Source organism: Aulonocara sp. 'chitande type north' Nkhata Bay, linkage group LG1, assembly GCF_057382095.1.
Source record: "Aulonocara sp. 'chitande type north' Nkhata Bay isolate Kocher_YH1m ecotype deep benthic linkage group LG1, A_spYH_male_GT1.1, whole genome shotgun sequence".
In the NCBI taxonomy this organism is placed as follows: Eukaryota; Metazoa; Chordata; class Actinopteri; order Cichliformes; family Cichlidae; genus Aulonocara; species Aulonocara sp. 'chitande type north' Nkhata Bay.
The window spans coordinates 37,664,449-37,684,707 of NC_141344.1; the positions used below are offsets into that span (position 1 = coordinate 37,664,449).

Consider the following 20,259-nt stretch of genomic DNA (forward strand, 5'->3'; position numbering starts at 1 on the left):
TCCCATGTACTGATATTCAGAGCTGCAGTTTAGTGTAAGAAGTCTACATATGTGAGGAACAGCTGATTTCCACACTGTTTGCTGTCTCGGTCGAACCTGATTTGCCAACCTGCTGAGGCTGTTAACACATAAGCAGATTTATCCGGTTAAGCCGTTGCCTTCTGATTCGTCCACTTTGCACAGCTACCCCTTCAGTAGCGAGCAATTATCAGAGAATCCACATTTGACAGCCGGTCAAATTTGAAGAAAGGGTTCCTAAGGGCTGGTAACGTGGTTACATCGAGCGGTGTGGCTTTGCGCATCGGTTTCAGTGCGCACACTGGGCGCCGTGGATGCGCGTCCACGGAGAACAACTTAGCCCGACTTCATCTGGAAACCTTCTGCTTTCCTTAACGGCTTATAGATGAAAACTACCCTGGAGGAAACTCTTCGTAGGACAAGGAGCCCGTCAGTCTGCGGCGCACGGTGCAACACCGGCGACCATGTCGGACAACTTCACGGATTTTAACAACGACACCCTGCCGGCGGCCGCCGTCACACATTTAAACTTCCCAGCTCTCATTTTCGGGATTTTCTTGATCATCGTCGTCACCTGTGGAAATGTGCTCGTGTGTATAAGCGTTTACTTGGAGAAAGCTTTAAAAACCACTACAAACTACTTTATAGTGAGTCTGGCATTTGCAGACCTGCTGCTGGCGGTGCTGGTTCTCCCTCTCTTCGTTTACGCAGAGGTAAGAGCCGTATTACCCAACAGTCTTATCAGGTCAGCATTTAGTACAGCATGCGTGCAGATGAGTCTGACTGTGACTCGAAGAAGGCGTCAGACAGAAGATAAGCAGGTATCTCTACATCTCCTGCAGTTCAGATGCAACATTAACCAAGAGGAAATGAAAAATATATAAAGACTGAAGGCCGCACAGTGTGGCTTCAAGACTTCACAAAATCCAAGGTGCCCATAAGAACTTTAAAGGCCTGGAGACTATAGACGTAATAGACGTAACCAAGACGTACAAACCACTGTGCAAAAATAGCAAAACTGGGGGAAAAAACACATGCTTGCTACAAAAAACAGTAAAATGCAAACTTTAGACTCCAAACCCGTCTAAAATACCCTTAACCTCATAAGACCCGAACTCTTCCACAGCATGCATTTTTAATTTCTCTTTGCTATTTGGGCTGATTGGGACCTGATGAATGTAAAAACAAAGAATTTTTTTTGTTATTTTACCTGATTTTTGTTTCTGAGAAAAATGAGAGCCACATATGAGGACATCGGTTTTAAATTTCAATAGAACAGTGTCAGTAAAACGTCCCCGTTAGTGGACATCAGGCCCTTGTAGAGCAAAATTTAGTATTTTGGTCTAGACAGCCCAAAATGTGATGTCCACATATGTGGATGTCAGGAGGTTAAAGAAAAGAGCATGGAAACACAGAAAATAACAACTCCAAATATATGGTAAATGGCCTGCATTTATACAGCGCTTACTAGTCCCTAAGGACCCCAAAGCACTTTACATATCCAGTCATCCACACATTCACACACTGGTGATGGCAGCTACATTGTAGCCACAGCCACCCTGGGGCGCACTGACAGAGGCGAGGCTGCCGGACACTGGCGCCACCGGGCCCTCTGACCACCACCAGTAGGCAACGGGTGAAGTGTCTTGCCCAAGGACACAACGACCGAGACTGTCCAAGCCGGGGCTTGAACCGGCAACCTTCCAATTACAAGGTGAACTCCCAACTCTTGAGCCACAATCGCACGCAGATGCACGCAGATGCAAAATAACAAAGATGCAAACAGAGATACAAAAGAAACCGCAGAGTGACAAAATCAGCACATATCGGTAAAATGATTACCAAAAGAAAATGGCAAAAGGACTGCAAAAAGATGCAAAATGTGACGCTTCAGTTTCTAATAATGTGTGAGCCCTAAAGTACTAGTGGACAGAAAGCTGTTGTCTTGAATTCAGGTGTTTATTAATTATAACAATTCTGGAGGATTAACACTCAGATTGTTGTGACTTAGCGAGGTAGCTAATTATACTCATCAGAAAAAGAGCATCATAAAACAGAGACGGCTGTTCGTCTTTCATCAGGATAAATAAAGACCGAGGGGAGACAGTGGGAGCTTTATTCTGGTGTTGAGAAAAGGTACGACCCATAATTCACAACATCTGCAGGCAAAAGACCAGGATGTAGCCTTGCCTTCAGTATCAGGAGCCACCTGCCTGCATGCCTGCCTGTCTAAATATAATAGAGACGCCCTGCTGAGGCTTCCCCTTAAATCCTCCTTAACTAGCTGCATTTGAGATCTTGTTATCTGTGCCAGTGGTCACAGCCAGTTAATCTTCACACCAGTGCTTTGTCCACATACAGTCACTGGATTAGAAAGTCTGTCTGAAAGTTAACGCCTACTGTGCTTGCTGAAGAAGTCAGGGGACAGAGTCATGCTTCATGCAGGAACGTTTGTGGCACTAAGACAAGAGGATTGGGAATATTTGCAGTGAGTTTCTTTTGACTCAAGGTTTGTGTGTTTTTGTGTTTGTTTATGTGTGTGCAGTTTCAGGGTGGAGTCTGGTCCTTAAACATGCTGATGTGTGATGGCCTGATGACCATGGATGTGATGCTGTGCACCGCATCAATATTTAACCTCTGTGCTATCAGTGTGGACAGGTATACCTCTTTACGTTGCTCCTACATGCTTCCTTTTACTGTCAAAGGCATTCGATGAAGATGAGTCTGAAAGGTGAAAACTAACAAAAACACAGCAGATACTATGATTAATCCTTCAGCTGTTCTGGACACAAATACTTGCTACAAAGAAGAAAACGTAATATTAAAAAGGGAATTTCATCATATAGTTATTTCATTCAGATAACAGTGTAATCCAGATATACTCCTCACATTTTGTTTCCTATAAAATAATTAAGTTCCAAACTGAAATTCAAGTTAAAAACAAGCATTAAAACAAATGTTTCGTGGACTTTCTGTATCACCACATCCACACTAAACTGAAATTTCTCTATTTTTAAAGGCCAATGTCAGGTTATTTCAGTCTGGTGAATTAACCATTAATATGGCTGTTGTAGCTTTAACTTTGCAACTTTGGTGATTTGGAAGAGAACTCATCATTTACGGGAGAGCATGAAAAGGTCCAAGGTCACTGCAGCTTTTCAAAAAGCCTGATTTACTATAAATCATTACAGCTAAAATAAAATGACAGAAAATATAGCTGCTTAGGACGGATATATTCGTTTGCCAAGTTAAATCAATGTTGCGCCATGGGAGGTTGTAATGAATCAAAATAGTTTTTTGAATTCTCTCAAAGGCACAGCCACCACAAAATATTACTCTTGAGCACTGCAGCCAGTGAGTAAAGTCATCCTGAGTTCAGGATCACCATCAGGCCGGGGTCCTTCTGTGTGGAGTTTGCATGTTGTCCCCCGGTACTCCCACGTCTCCCACAGTCCAAAGACATGCAGTTAGTGGGGTTAGGTTAAATAGTTATCTGTGTTAGTCCTGCGACAGACTGGCGACCTGTCCAGGGTGCCTCACACCCTAAGACTGCTCGGATAGGCCAGAGGAAAAGCTGCGTGAAAACCTTACTCTGTTTAACATCAATTTTTTTAAATGAAATTTTCATAGAGGGGCTAAAAATTTTGTCCCTGTGTTTGTCTAAATGTCAGCAGACAGTCATCCAAAGCCTTTAATAGACTGAGTCCACTTTACAAATGACTGTCAAAGCTCCCAGGTCTATCTTTTTATTTAAAACCTCCAAACAACGCTTACGTACCCAGCGTGATCGATCAAGGTAAAAAGTATAACTTGACAGTAACTATGACTGAATTAGTCTCCGGAGTCTTTGCTCAGTGACACGAGGACAGAGAATTATTTTTGTAACTCAGAATAATTCAGCTTTGACACTGAAATTTACATTTTTAACCTTATACATTTGAAGTAACAGGAAATACTGAAATGAAAATCATGCAATATAAACTCTGAACAGCTGTGTTACTGTAAGAATAACAGTTTTTTCCAGTGTTGTGAACCAGGCTGAGACTTCCTGTCAGAAGTGGACAAAAGCTAAATGTTTCCTAGGACAAAGTTTAGATTATTTTACTTCTTTTACTTACCAAAAGACTATTTACCAGTATTTAATGTATTTAATGATAGCTTTACTAAAAATGATTAGACAATCAAATTTGGACTACACATAGACTACGAATGGAAACCAAAATGCTTCCAAGCGCTTGAGATCATGATGTTAAACATATCCTTGTGAACGCTTCTTTCTTTCTGCAGGTTTATTGCCGTGTCCATTCCACTAAACTACAACCGCAAACATGTGGACCATCGTCAGATCATCCTGCTATCTGCCACCTGGCTGCTGGCCTTAGCAGTGGCCTCGCCTGTCATATTTGGCATCAACAACGTACCTAACCGTGATCCCACAGAGTGTAAATTGGAGGACAACAACTATGTGGTGTATTCCTCAGTCTGCTCCTTCTTCATTCCTTGCCCCATCATGGTCCTGCTCTACTTTGGGGTTTTCCGCGGGCTGCGTCGCTGGGAGGAGACCCGTAAGGCCAAACTACGAAGCAGCATCGAGGCCTGCAGGAAGCTGCAGCACGCCGCCATCACCACGACCCTCGCCCCAGTGCCGGGCACCATCCCTGGACCTCTGCCCATGCCTCTGCCCAGGATTATTGAGAGAGATCTAGCCCAGTCTCGCATGGATGATTCTGGCGACTACATACAACAGGAGATTCCTTATCCACGGCAGTACAGAGAGAACTCGGTGCCTACGCTGACCTTCAGCCAGCAGCAAATGAAGACGAGAGCCAAGCTCAACAGCAGGGAGAGGAAAGCTATGAAGGTCCTGCCTGTCGTAGTAGGTGAGTGCCTTTATTGGTGAGCCAGCAGCACCCGAGGACCGTTAGTGTTACCAAGCTTTAGTCCAAATCAGTGTTTTACAACTCTGGGTGGACAGTTGACAGAAGCAGCGCTGCTGTGATAACCTGCACTGTAGGATTTGATCTGTAGCTCCTCTGCCTGCTGTCGAAACACGTTGACCTAAGTGTTCCTGTTATTTCTAGCAGGCTTTTCGCTGTCGCTCGGTTTACGTTCATTCATCCGTTCAATCATTCACATCAATGATTCGAGTCGACAGGAGGTTTGTGTTGTGATCGCTAAAAAGGGAGACGAATCAGAGTTTCCTGAGCTCATTTCCTGTTGGTCAGCTGGCATCAGAAATGTTTTGGGAAAAGCAGAAAGCAGCGTGTCACAGTTCTCTTATGATGCCTCCGTCCAAGCACGCACGAGCTGTGCTGCAACCTCAGAGGCTGCAAATGAAGCTGACATAATTCTGGTGTAAGCCGAAAAGCCTCAACTATAAATGAAATCAAGTTAAAACTGATTTAGGACACTTTCTCATGGGGAGTATGACCTTTAATACAAGTGTAACAGTGAACTAGGTTTTATAATCTTTCTAATCTAATATAAATAATGTTAGCTGAATGTTGCTGTTGAACAAACGAAAGCCCGTCCAGGGCTTGGTTTATATTTTTATGTATCTCTTCCAATAACATGGATCTTTTCCTATTATGTGGCTGAGCTTCCATAGTTACTCAGTTACAGCTTGTTGGACAAAGATACTGAAACACAGAAAACTGCTGTTTCTTCTCATTTTGGTTACACAAAGAAGCTTGTATTGTGCAATTCTGTCACAGATTATAAACCAGTGACACACCTGCATAGCAGAATCTAGACTTACAGGCCAACAATCTAGATGTTCCTCTCTCTCTCTCTCTGTTCCTCTCTCTCTCTCTCTGTTCCTCTCTCTCTCTCTCTCGCTCTCTCTGTTCCTCTCTCTCTCTCTCTCTCTCTCTCGCTCTCTCTGTTCCTCTCTCGCTCTCTCTGTTCCTCTCTCTCTCTCTGTTCCTCTCTCTCTCTCTCTGTTCCTCTCTCTCTCTCTCTCGCTCTCTCTGTTCCTCTCTCTCTCTCTCTCTCTCTCTCGCTCTCTCTGTTCCTCTCTCGCTCTCTCTGTTCCTCTCTCTCTCTCTCTCTCTCTCTCTCGCTCTCTCTGTTCCTCTCTCTCTCTCTCTCTCTCTCTCTCTCGCTCTCTCTGTTCCTCTCTCTCTCTCTCTCTCTCTCTCGCTCTCTCTGTTCCTCTCTCTCTCCCTCTCTCTCTCTGTTCCTCTCTCTCTCGCTCTCTCTCTCTCTCTGTTCCTCTGTCTCTCGCTCTCTCTCCCTCTCTGTTCCTCTCTCTCTCTCTCTCTCTCTCTCGCTCTCTCTGTTCCTCTCTCTCTCTCTCTCTCTCTCTCGCTCTCTCTGTTCCTCTCTCTCTCTCTCTCTCTCTCTCTCGCTCTCTCTGTTCCTCTCTCTCTCCCTCTCTCTCTCTCGCTCTCTCTGTTCCTCTCTCTCTCTCTCTCTCTCTCTCTCTGTTCCTCTCTCTCTCTCTCTCTCTCGCTCTCTCTGTTCCTCTCTCTCTCTCTCTCGCTCTCTCTCCCTCTCTGTTCCTCTCTCTCTCTCTCTGTTCCTCTCTCTCGCTCTCTCTGTTCCTCTCTCTCTCCCTCTCTCTCTCTGTTCCTCTCTCTCTCCCTCTCTCTCTCTGTTCCTCTCTCTCTCGCTCTCTCTCTCTCTGTTCCTCTCTCTCTCGCTCTCTCTCTCTCTCTGTTCCTCTGTCTCTCGCTCTCTCTCCCTCTCTGTTCCTCTCTCTCTTTCCCTCTCTCTGTTCCTCTCTCTCTCTCTCTCTCTCCCTCTCTGTTCCTCTCTCTCTCGCTCTCTCTCTCTCTCTGTTCCTCTCTCTCTCTCTCTGTTCCTCTCTCTCTCTCTCTCTCTCTCTCTCTCTCTCTCTCTCTCTCTCTCAAACACCAACATCATCAAATATACAGTTGAAACCAGATGTTTACAAACTCTTCATTGCTGACAATCAAGCCAACACATTTTCGAAACAACTCTGGCTGATTGGGACCCACACCCAGTTTCACACCTTGGCTCAGGCGATTAGAGGATCATCAGGGGGTCCTTTTGTCCCTCTGTGGGGGGAAACTCCCACTAGGTTTATATCTGGGACTCTCCACCATTTGACCTTAGAACTGAAGAAGCTTCTCGGATGAGAGGTGAAACGTCTTCAAGCAACTTAAAGAAGTCCAGACGCTTTTCTTTGCAAGCTCCTTTGACTACGATGACCTGGATGACTGAGAACCTTCACAGACATATCTATGTAGACTATGCACATATCATACAGTTGAGTGCATAATCACATTTCAGTCATTCAGTCCTTTGGTTTGTTATAAATGCATATTGTGAGAGTGAACCTAACAGAAACCTTTAATAGTGTATCACAGTGTATCACATTTTTTACATATTAAATTAACTCTGAAAGAATGTCCTGTGGTCAGGCTGAAACCATTACTCACTCTGTGGCGGCAAAGAAAACCATCTCTCTTCTCTTTAGTTTTTCCTCCGTGGCAAATCCTTACGGGCCATCTTACAGTGAATTTGATCTTTTGTGTGTGTGTGTGTGTGTGTGTGTGTGTGTGTGTGTGTGTGTGTGCTTCACCTGTGGAGGTCACTGGTCTGTCACAGAATGACACAGAACCATTCACACTCCACACCAAAGGGTCGGATGAGCAACAGATTTCAACCCAAGACTTTCTTGCTGTGAGGCAGCAGTGCTGACTACTAATATCAGTGCCACGGGGGCGTCACATTTGTAGGTAAATGCCCTTTTCAAACCATTACTTAACCCAACACCTGAGGAACAGAAACAAAGATTGTGACCATATTTAATACTTGTGGCCAGCTGCTGACTTTGTCACTATCACTGTAGGTTTTCTGTACAGACAAGTGGTAGCTGTTACACAGACCACTAAAAGATTGGACAACTGTAAGAAAAAGCAGGAAAAACAAGGGAATTTTGGTTTTGGGAGCTTGTTGTTGACTGAGAGCTAGCTGGAGACGAGTTTAGCCTGGCATATGGACAGCTGGAGCTATGGATGAGTAACTAGTTTGGTAGAATAGAGCAGGCGTTTAATAGACTAGCAGAATATACACACTGGGAGGCTGCTGCGTTGTTATGGTTCAATGAGCAAAGAGCTGTGGGATGGCCGTTTAATGAGAGGAAAGTGGGGGATGCACATTTATGACAAAAGAAGACTTGCCTGGTCTAGGTTTGGTGTGACGCATATAGACACTGACAGTTAGCCAAGTCTACAGTCAGGCTGAGTGGAAGTGGCAGAGCCGGGTATTTAAAGGGCTTGATGACTGAGTAAGCTGCAGCTGCTAAAGCTCTGGTTCCAATACACCTGCCACACACACACACACACACACACACACACACACACACACACACACAGACACTACAGGACTAACGGCAGGTCAACCTGACCCAGAAAGGGATGTGTGGGGGAGTCAGATTTGGAAGCTACAATACTACTCATTATCCAAATGTCAGTCATTATCAGTATCTCTCTCTCTCTCTCTCTCTCTCTCTCTCTCTCCATGTATATATTTATATATATACACACTCACAGGGCTCTAGACTAACTTTTTGCCACGGTTGCACTGGTGCACCTTTTCTTAGGCTAGGGCTGGGTATCATCACTGATTTCTATAATCCATTCGATTCCAATTCACAAAGTCCCGATTTGATTCAACTTTGCCTCAGACAGTCAGAAATATTATAATTCTGATCATTTATCAGTACTGACACTTGTGAGACTTTATCAGAGATGTGAGCATCACAGCAGAGGCCTTTGTGTCAAAGTAACTGAGAATAAAACTCAGAAAAACATGAAGCAGATTTTCCTGGCCTGGCTTTTTATAGCAGATAACCTTAAAAAATTCTGCATTTTGCATAATTTTAAAATGTTTAAATTCCTGTCCGAGGTCATTTAAGTAAAAAGATTAAAAAAAATAAAAAAAGACAGCGGCCGACAGCGCTGTAAACAACAGTAGACTGATGGGTAATAAGCGAATGAATAATGCAGAAAACAGAGATTTGAATGGTAAATGGCCTGTATTTATATAGCGCTTTACTAGTCCCTAAGGACCCCAAAGCGCTTTACATATCCAGTCATCCACCCATTCACGCACACATTCACACACTGGTGATGGCAAGCTACATTGTAGCCACAGCCACCCTGGGGCGCACTGACAGAGGCGAGGCTGCCGGACACTGGCGCCACCGGGCCCTCTGACCACCACCAGTAGGCAACGGGTGAAGTGTCTTGCCCAAGGACACAACGACCGAGACTGTCCAAGCCAGGGCTCGAACCGGCAACCTTCCGATTACAAGACGAACTCCCAACTCTTGAGCCACGATCACCCCAATTTGAGAGAGAGAGAGAGAGAGAGAGAGAGAGAGAGAGAGCGCTGTGCATGAAGTGTGATTTTATCGTGGTGGAAGCAAAACAGCAAAAGTCAGAGTGAATTCATGACGATGTTTATCAAATGTGAAGCGTAGTTTGATCTTCTTTTGCTGCTGGTTCAGTGAATTTTGGTTGGAGAGAGACAAAACCTGCAGCTCAGACTCTAGCGCAAAAAAGACGTAAACACAGCGCGGACCCGATGCATCAGAATCGGTGAGCTGTCGGCTTTCAGCCCCGACGGCTTGTCTGTCTACGGGCCGTCGGGTGAGAAAGCCGAGAAAGAGAAAGCTGATTCTGTTGCGTGGGGTCTGCTCTGCGTTTACGTCTTTGTGTGGAGTCCGTGTACCTGCTCTCATTTACTGTTTGGTGGTTGTTGAAATAGTTTTATGAGCTTTAACCTGAAATTCTGGCGTTTCTGGCAAAATAAGTTTATATTTAAATGTCAATTCAGGATTTAATGAATCGATATCGCTTTATTCAAGCTACTCACCTCTCTATCCAAATCAAATGTACACACGAAGCACTACGGGAATATCTGGACCACGGCCAATCAGAGAGGCCCCGCCCCTGACTGTCTCTGATTGATTTAGACCACGATAGGGGCATAATGTGTGTCTGCTGTTGACCACACGGAGACGTTCAGAGTGGCGGAATTTGTTTTTGGGTTTTTTGTAGCAAAGAAAAAAAAGATTCATAACTCTATATTTCAGATTCCTGATAGCGCTTTAATTCAATTCAATTCAGTTTTATTTATACAGCACCAAATCACAACAGTTGCCTCAAGGTGCTTTATATTGTAAGGCAGACCCTACAATAATAGATACAGAGAAAAACCCAACGATCATATGACCCCCTATGAGCAAGCACTTTGGCGACAGTGGGAAGGAAAAACTCCCTTTTAACAGGAAGAAACCTCCGACAGAACCAGGCTCAGGGAGGGGCGGGGCCATCTGCTGTGATTGGTTGGGGTGAGAGAAGGAAGACAGGATAAAGACATGCTGTGGCCACCCTTTAGTGACAGCTCTGCAAACCCTCGGCCTTCTTTCAGTGAGCTTCATGCGTGACGACTGTGACAGGACTGTGACAGGAAGATGGCGCCTTTGCTCGGCTTGCCGTCTACCTGCCTATGCTGTGTTGTATTTTATGCTTTTATATCAGCCCTGACGTATAATATATGGAGCTATGCTGCTGTGATTTACGACCGTTCTTCCTTGCTCCACATCAAAGACTCTATGGAACGTCTTTATGATTACTGGGACAGTTATAGAAAAACTTTTCCCCCACCATTTGTGCACTCTTCCACCTCACTGGATTACTTCTTGCTACCTGCGAAACATGCCCTAAGCAATTCCAAGAAGAAATCGAGGAAAAGAGGCTGTAGGGCTGGCATCCAGGTACACATCAGACGAGACTACAGATCGGAGATTTCCCGACTCGTCTGGAGGCGTCCCCGGTTTCTGCTGCCAGTTACCCTTCCGGATTTGATTGGAAACACGTACTTGCAGCCACTACAGCGTGGATCCTGCCCATCTGATGCTCTGGATTTTGCCGATTATCTCCCCACCGCTGCGCCCTCACAGCCCGCATCGCACAACCGGTGGTTGGCCCCGCCGGTTCCGTGGCGCTGCTGGAGACCTCGCGTGCGGGCACGGTGTTTGCTGTCAATTCCACTCCGACAAGCTGATGGGAAACCTGCGCTGTCAGCTTTTAATCGGATCGCGCTCTTGAACGCCCGCTCCATCGCAAACAAATCCTTCTCTCTGAATGAGCTCTTCACAAGGAAAAGCCTGGACTTTCTGTTTCTCACCGAAACATGGCAGAGGGATGGCGAATTTATTCACCTAAATGAACTGCGTCCTGCAGACTGCTCTTACTTGGGCGCCCCCCATTTAGGTCGCCGTGGTGGAGGTCTTGCCGTTGTCTTTAAGGACAGTTTCACCTGCAGAGGTATGCAAACTGAAAACTATTCTTTCTTTGAGTCGCAAACAATTAAGGTGGGCTCTACGAACATCTTTCATTGTGTTTTAGTCTATCGCCCTCCTGGCCCTGCTACTGAGTTCTTAAAGGATTTTATGGACTTCTTATCTTCTATTATCAAGCTGGAGAAAGCTTTAATTCTTGGGGATTTTAACATTCATATTGATGATGCCTCATCTAACTCTGCAGCTGAACTTCTATCTATATCCGAGTCTTTTAACTTTGTCCAACATGTCTCCGGTCCAACCCATGTAAAAGGCCATACCTTGGACCTTGTTTTTTCCTTTGGCCTCAACATTGGCAATGTGTTTGCTGAGGATGTACATTTGAGTGATCATAACTGTATCTTTGTTGAACTTAATTTTAGCTCTAAATAGACGCCTGTGAAGTTAAAAACTCATAGACGCATAATAACTGAGACTACTGCTGAGAGGTTCTCCATTATGTTTGACAGGTCTCCACTTGTTATGATGTAAATGTTCTTATTCAGTCTTTTAATAGGGAATGCACATCCATTTTGGATCAAGTGGCACCTATTAAAACAAGCTCGGCTTTACAAAAGAAGACATGCCCTTGGATAAATGAGTCTATCTTAAACTTAAGGAGAATATGCCGCAAAATAGAACGACTATGGAAGAAAACCAAACTTGACGTACACAGGCTCCATCTTCGAGATCTCATGCTCTCCTTAAATGACACAGTGAGAACTGTTAGATCAGAATATTTTTCTAGACTCATAACAAAAAACAAGAGAAATCCCAAGTTTCTTTTTGACAAAGTTAGTGCTATTGTCTCCCCAGACTAGCTAGTTTATTGTGATGGTGCTTTGTTTTCTCTATTATTATGTTGCTCTTTGTTGTTTGCTGTCTCCTCTGTTTGGTTTTTTTTTGTTTGTTTTTTTTTTTTTCTCCATACAGGTGACCCAGGAGTTCTTTTTTTTCTTCTCTCTCTTCCCCCCCCTTCTCACCGTCTCTTCTCCCCTTTGGTTTTCTTTCTTTCTCTCCCCCTCTTTCTCTCATTCCTGTCCTATTTATTTAGAAAAAAAAAAAAAAAAAAAAAAAAAAAAATGACAAAGGATGAACTGAAGCTCTGCCATCACGTAATGTCGCATACTGCTGTTTCTGATGTCATTTAGAAAAAAAAAAAAAAAAAAAACATGAAAGGGCTAGCCCGCCTACAGGTTGTTCAAAACTCTGCAGCGAGGCTACTGACCCGCTCGAACAAGGGTGCTCATATGACCCCTGTTTTAAAGTCGCTGCACTGGCTACCAATCAGATTCAGGTTCCATTTTAAAATTCTAGTTTTAACTTTTAGAGCATTACAGAGACAGCCCCCCCACCCCCTACATTGCTGATCTGATTCATACACATACCTCCACTCGTAACCTGAGGTCAGCAAACCAAACCCTTTTAGTGGTCCCCCACACTCGTTTTAAAACCCGAGGGGACCGATCTTTCCAAGCTGTTGCACCCAGATTGCGGAATGCACTTCCCCTATTTCTACGGGGTTTGGACTCAGTGGAGACCTTCAAAAAGCAGCTAAAGACATTTTTATTTCAAAAAGCTTTTAATTAGACCAGGGTTTTCATGGTGTATTTTATGACTGTATTATGTTTTTACCTTGTAAAGCACTTTGTGACATATGTCTGTGAAGGGTGCTATATAAATAAACTTTACTTACTTACTTACTTAGTCACCTGAGATGGTTTCACCTCACAGGTGTGCCTGTCAGGGTTCATTTGTGGAATTTCTTGCCTTCTTTATGGAGTTGGGACCATTAGTTTTGTTGTGCAGCAGTCAGGTTGGTACACAGCTGACAGCTCTATTTGACAACTGTTAGAATTCATATTATGGCAAGAACCAATCAGCTGAGAAAAGAGAAATGACAATCCATCATTACTTTAAGAACTGAAGCTCAGTCAGTCTGGAAAATTACATAATTCCTTTATGGGCAAATAGCTGCTAAGAAACTACATGGCATCCTGTTAAGACACCATTTTAACCACCACCAAGAAAAAGAAACAAGCAGAAGGGATTTGTTTGGGCCAAGAAACAGAAGGAGTGGACATCAGACCAGTGGAAATCTGTGCTTTGGTCTAATGAATCCACATTTGAAATCTTTGGTTCCACCTGCCGTGTCTTTGTGTGACACAGAAAAGGGAAACGATGGTTCCTACTGTGAAACATGGAGGAGCAGATGTGATGGTGTGGGGGAGCTTTGCTGGTGACACTGTTGGGGATTTATTTAAAATTGAAGGCATATTGAACCAGCATGGCTACCACAGCATCCTACTGCGACATGCATCCCATCATTTATTTTTCAACAGGACAATGACCCCAAACACACCTCCAGGCTGTGTGAGGGCTGTTTGACCAAAGAGTGATGGAGTGCTGTCCAGACCTTTGACTGGTGTGTGTGTATGCTCATATGAATCTGTCAGTTACAACTTAAAGTGAAAAGAAACTTGATTTCCCTTTTGTACGCTCTCCACAGGTTGCTTCTTGTTCTGCTGGACTCCATTCTTTGTGGTCCATACGATGCGAGCCGTGTGTCTGACATGCAGCATCCATCCTGGTCTAATGAGCACTGTCACCTGGTTGGGCTACGTCAACAGTGCTCTCAACCCCATAATTTACACCATGTTCAACACAGAGTTCAAGAAATTCTTCAAGAAATGCTTCTGCAGCTGCTGCTGACAACAGATTTCCCACCACAGACTCTGCAGTGAGCTGAAGGCGGAATGACGAGACTGGGAATGGGTTTTGGAAGGATTTACAGGATTTACAGCATATGACTTCTGCTGGAAAGTCAGAGGTTTTCAGTTTAACCACTTACTTATGGTTGATAGTGGCTTGCTGACAACTTATTAAGATTGTTTCTAAGTTGCAAATACTGATCTTATAAATTCCATATCTGGGTCTGTTTTCTCCGTTGATGACGTGATTTTGTGATCCCCACGAATTACGGCCTAGAAAAAACTAACAGTGCATTTGTGGAAAGCTACAGAAAACAGATGAACACAGCCTCCCTTATTGAAAACAGAGATTTCACTTTGTCTACATGGCACTTTTTTTGGAATATACTGTCCATCAGCCTTGGCTGGCTGGGGTTACTGTGAGCCAGTTCCACAGAAGGACATGAGCATCTCAAAACATCTCCAACTATACGGAAAGACTGAGTAAGCTTCAACAGAGCAGAATGACAAGCAGCTAAAAGCAGCTTCAAGAGCAAAAGCTTGTCTAAAATCAGCCACTCATGCCTACTGTTATGAATAAGCATAAAGCAACAGTTTGGCATGATGTGTTTCTTGCAGACAGATAAAGAAGATAAACACCGGTCTCATGTTTGTGTGGTAAATATGAAGCTACAGCCAGCAGCTGCCTAGCTTAACTTAGCTCAGAGTAGCTTAGCTTAGCTCAGTATAGCTTAGCTTAGGCTAAAGGCTGGAAAGAATAGAAACATTAAAAACATTGTACAGCTCTGAATTATCGTCATCTCGGCCACATAGTAGCAATTTTCAGTCATTAGAAGCAGAATTAGTAATCAGTGCTCGCTTATGAGTTACCCACTGAATAAAGACTTTTATAGTATTAGATGTGATTAGTGGCACAGCAAGATGCACTATGTAGGGTTACAAGTCCTACTTTGACTCTGCTCAGAAGACTGTATTGCCTCCTTTACATTACCAGTCTAGAATCTAGTGTGCGACCTTTTCCAGCCTTTATGCTAATCATAGCTGAGCTAAACAACCTCTGTGAGTGTGTTTGACTGAGTGGAAGGATATAATGATGTTGTGTTTATTCTATCTTCAGGTAAGAAACCATTCAAGTGTTTCCATACATAACAGACTGAATAAATTTTTTGATATAATGAAAAGTTCACATCAGTTCAATTTAGACTGCTTCTAGATCAGGCATGGCTAATCTGTAAAACTGTGCATCAGATCTTGTCGTATGAATTGTCAGGTACAGTTAAGCATTGTAACTGCCTAACTGATTTTAGCTGAAAATGGAAAAATGTTTTTCCTTCAGAGAAAGAGGATTTTGGAACGAGACCCAAAGTGTGAAAGATAACAATATTTAGTCATGAACTGCTGACATCTAATGAGCTGGTGTGAACCTCTTCAATGGTATACAACACTGAATATAGCACAGTCGAAACTAGCTTACTTTAACTGCTTTAAAGTAATTTTAAGATATGTAATAATGAAATGATTCATATAATATTAGTAGCTTTATGCCTTAAATTCAAAGGATGTTCTTGTCCATCATGATAGAATTGATCCATCTAAAACACATGCAAAAAAATGTAAGCTGTCGTGGAAATAATGAGTAATTTATTCCTTTCTCTGCTTCAGCGCTGAAGGAACTGCACGTCTACATAAAGTTTTGTTATATATACTATATTTGCTCAACTTCTCATTATTACAGGAAATGAGTGGTATTAATAATTCTTTTTAAATTGCTAAATAACAGCAGCTTATGATACTTAAGATACCACATGTTCCTTCTGCAAACATTATTTTCTACATTTTCTTTCACATATAGACACATAATATGTAGTATGATTGTAATGCATGTTGTAAGGGGAAGAAAATTACAATAGTTTTCTGATACTGTAAGAAGACATTCTTGTTGGTTTAGTTCAAGGCATAATATAATGAAAATGTGTGCCATTTTAACGAGCATTTGTTGTTAATGTAAGAAACCATGCTAATATTGTTATTGTTCCTAGAGCAATATTACAGGAATATAAGATAAAACAACTATTGCTGTCTCACAAGATTCCAGTTAAAGCACATTATTGCTGAATAATACCGAAAAATCTTAAAAACAGCTGTAGACGTTGCAATTTTATTTGGTCATTGGTGTATTTCCAGTGTGCTTGATGCTGAATGAAAGCTCACAGAAAGTTTTTCCACGTTTTGTGAGTGGTATCATTACCACTCTGTGTTTTGTTACTGACTGTGCCTACTGTATGCCACATCCACACTTTAAGTGGGAAAGTTTCTAATAAAATGTTTCATCTTTCTAAAAGCTCATCTTTAGTGGCCTTCATCTGAAATCTAATCAGCTCGGTTTGAGGTTGGCGTGGTGGGTGTATGGCATCGTTGGATGTGCCAGAACACGTCGTTCCAGGCACACAGACCACATCCCAGATGTGGTTTTAGCTCATTCTCATGGAGAGAGAAGGGACTGTGTACTGCATGTTAGTGTCATTTGTAAAAATCAAAATTTTTGATAAAGGTGGAGTTCAGAAATAAGCTGTGTCCTTTTTACTCGCGTAAATCATTTTGCGTCTTTCTTAAGCTGAGCATACAATTATTTCAGCTCCTGCTCAAACTGTAAGATTGACTCGCAGGGGTTAGAAGGTCACAATATCTTCTCTCGCTCTCTCTCCCTCTCTCACTCACACACACACACACACGCACACACACGCACACACACGCAACTTTGTTAAATTGCTAATGAAAAACATAATTGAGCACCAATGTCCATCCAACTCTTTTCACGGTTGTTGTGGTCTTGATAATTTTGTGAGGCCACATCGAAGAGGCTCGGATGAGCCAAAGTTCTACAAGTTGTGCCTCCGTCGCTTGTGTCCAGATCACACGCTGCACTGCTGCTCCGTCTTTTCACTTCCATTTCTGTGTTTGTGCGTGCGCAGTGTGAGAGGCTGCGGTGACACCCTCACGAGGGGCGACAGGATTTCAAACAGGTTTGATTTTCTTACGACCAAAGGATTGATGATTTCCATGGTCGTGAGGTGTTAATCGCTTCTCGTTACCCCACGTATACTACACGATGCACGACGCACGATGATTAAGGCGAAACTTGGGCCGATCCCTAAAACGGTCACACGACTGAAAAATCAGCTCAAAATGACCTCAAAATCGCACCGTGTATGCCCAGCTTTAGGCATGATGAGGCTTTTGTAACCACTTTGCAGTTATTCTTGAGGCTCTTTGGTAGTTGTTTGTTTATAATCGAGGGAGTTTTGTGTAGTCATTTTGTTTGAGGTCGTCATGTCTCTGTCGTTATTTTGTTCTTTTTCAGGCGATTCTCTCTCTTTATAGTCACGTTATTAACCTAATAAGAACATTTTGTCTCATTGCTGCTATTTCTCTTTGAGGCCGTCATGTCTCTATCTAGGACCTGTTTCCTGTTTCTCTTTGACATGGCTTTCTGTCCTTTTGGTCATGTTGTGTGTCATTGTGGGCGGTTTAATAGTTTTGTTATCTGTGTCTGGCTGACCAGCTTCACTTCATCACAGTCACAGTGGCGGAGCGGGGGGGGGGGGGGGGGGGGGTGGCTTACTGGGCTTAAGCCCGGGTTGTTTTTTCAGAAGCCCGGGGTCTTTTGGAGTGTAATTTTTTCATAGTTAGATGCCTGGCTGACAACTGTATAAAACAAAAACTACATACAATATTCGAAGCACATAGCGCACACTGTGGGAATTTATGACTCTGCGTAAATCCCCCCAGGCACTAAGCGAGGGGGCGGGGGCAGCTGCTGCCTGCGAGTGCGCTGTTGGAGAAGCGCAGGGAGGCAGACAGAGGAGAACTGAAGTTCGACCAGGTACCAAAGCAAATCATTCGTACTGTACAAATAATGTAAATATGACGGTGAATCACGAAAGATTGATATCAAACTGATCACTTGACCAATTTTACGTTACTTTCTCTTCGAGTGAATCAACAAATGAATGAAAAGGAATGAAAAGCGGAACAACAACAATGCTGTTTCTTTAGAGAGTCTTAGCTTACATGTGTGTTTATTTCATATTTTCAGTTGTTTCCCTCCACGGCTAAATAAATCGGTTTCACTAATGCACTGATATACAAGAATGGACATAAGGAGCTTCTTTCAAAGAAAAAACTCAGGTAGATGTTATTTTATATATTATGCTTTGTATGTTGTTCAGTATATTTCTATGCAAAACAAGAGGAACTTCAACACACAGCAGTACATTCACAGTTGAAACCAGATATTTACATACACTTTATGGAAAACACAAGAACAATTTTTTACTGTACAACAACAATTTAGAGTAAACTTGTTTTGTTTTGGTTAAATAAATATTGAAATATCTTTTGAATTAGTTAAATGTCAGAATAAAGAGAGACAGGGCTTCTATTTTTATCACTTTCATCAAATTTAGGAGTACATGTACACTAAGTTTATTGTTCATTAATAAGAAAACTGCAGACGATTCCATTCTGAGCTGAAGAAGCTTCTGATTGGTTAGTAGAGTCCATGTGAGTAAATTGGTGGCACAGCTGTGGATGCATATAAGGCAAAACACAGAGCCTGTTTCTGTGACATGGGAAAATCAAGAGATGTCAACCAAAACACCAGGAACAGAACTGTGGAGCTTCATAAGTGTGGCTCAATTTGAATACAATTTGGTGCCATTTACAATTAAGAAATACAGACAGTTTCTCTCTTTACTCTTAAATTTAACAAATATGTTTTTTATATTTATCAATCTAAAAAAAAATAAACATTTAGTCTGATTTGATGTTACAATTAAAAAAGTGTTTTTATCTGAAGAGTATTTAAACATCTGGTTTCAACTGTATATTTGATGATGTTGGTGTTTGAGAGAGAGAGAGAGAGAGAGAGAGGAACAGAGAGGGAGAGAGAGGGAGAGAGGAACAAGAGCAGGTGTAGTGCAGGTCTATGATGATTTTTAGTGCTACTATCATCTAGTTCTGATTCTGGGTCTGTCTTGGTTAAGTCCTAAGTAGTCCTGATTTTGAGCTGTTGTAGTCCTGTTTTAATTCTGGATCAGTGATATATATTTTTCCCTATATGAAGTCATTCTCTTTTGAACAAAACTCAAAACAGAGCCTATAAACAACACCCCCCCCAATCCCACATGCATACTACCCTTTAGGGCTAAGCCCCAGGTGTATCAAATGTCTGCCTCCGCCTCTGCTTCATCATTCTGATGGGAGCCAAAGATTTCCTCAGCATTTTGTGTGAGCTCCTTTTAAATCCACACCAGTTCTCCTAGTTGCACTTCAGCTGTGGCGTATAGGTTGTTCTGTCATCTTGGAGAACATTAAACAAGTATTTTTAGAGCTTTACAGAATATCTCTAAATATTGATTCTGCATGTTGCAAAATGAATTCTGGACCACTTCCCCATGTGAGGAAAACGAATCCGTCTTTACTTCTTAGCACTAACACAAGTAAGACAAGTAGTACCAAGACTCCTAAAAACTTTTACCTCCCTCATTCTCTCTGTTTCACCTTTGAACACAGACTCCATCCATCTTCTTAACCTTTATTCAGGGTCGTGGGGGGCAAAGCCTATCATAGCTGTCACAGGGCAAGATGCAGGCTACACACTGAACTGGTTCCCAGTCACAGACGTTCATCTTAAATGCTCATTCAGTATTACGACTTGTAAGTCCAGAGAATCAGCTGCTGCAGCGGGTTCGTTGGCTTTATTTCCATATATGACGAACGTTCTGTTGGCTGCAAGTCTTCCATGGAAATCATATTTCACATTATTACTCCAGACTATAAATGGTTGTGTTGAAGTCCCTCTGGTTTCTGCTAATTCTGAGCTAAAGATGCTGCTGGGCATCTTCCCATGTCTCTGCAAAATCACCTTGTGTGCTGTTAAATCCTCCCAATTCTTTCAATCTTTGGGCTGAAGGAAGGACAATACTCGGTGTATAAATGCTCAATCAACAATCTTTTATTCCATACAATTCAACACTTTATGAGCATAAACCATCCGGATGGGGAGACATGCATGCAGAGGGACACAGCAAATCTCAAACTGGTGGAGGGTTACTCAAACTCTTACAGCCTCTGATGGCCCCCACCTAGTCGTAAAAACCTAACATTCACATGTTTTCTAACTCCTAGCTGAGCCTGACTTATGACCTT

General features: G+C 42.8%; 1 protein-coding gene across 2 annotated transcripts in view; it reads left to right on the forward strand.

The window, feature by feature from the left end:
• drd4b (dopamine receptor D4b) overlaps positions 1-20,259 on the forward strand; it is a 26,439-nt gene continuing 6,180 nt past the window's right edge. The window contains exons 1-4 of one of the 2 annotated variants that reach the window (XM_086295009.1): positions 17-731; positions 2,564-2,676; positions 4,306-4,898; positions 13,848-16,502. In XM_086295009.1, coding sequence (XP_086151135.1) covers positions 483-731; positions 2,564-2,676; positions 4,306-4,898; positions 13,848-14,050 — 1,158 coding nt within the window. In that variant the 5' untranslated portion in view covers positions 17-482 and the 3' untranslated portion in view covers positions 14,051-16,502. Of the gene's footprint in view, positions 732-2,563; positions 2,677-4,305; positions 4,899-13,847; positions 16,503-20,259 lie in introns of those variants that run through there. The other variant, XM_086295016.1, reaches the window with a different exon arrangement.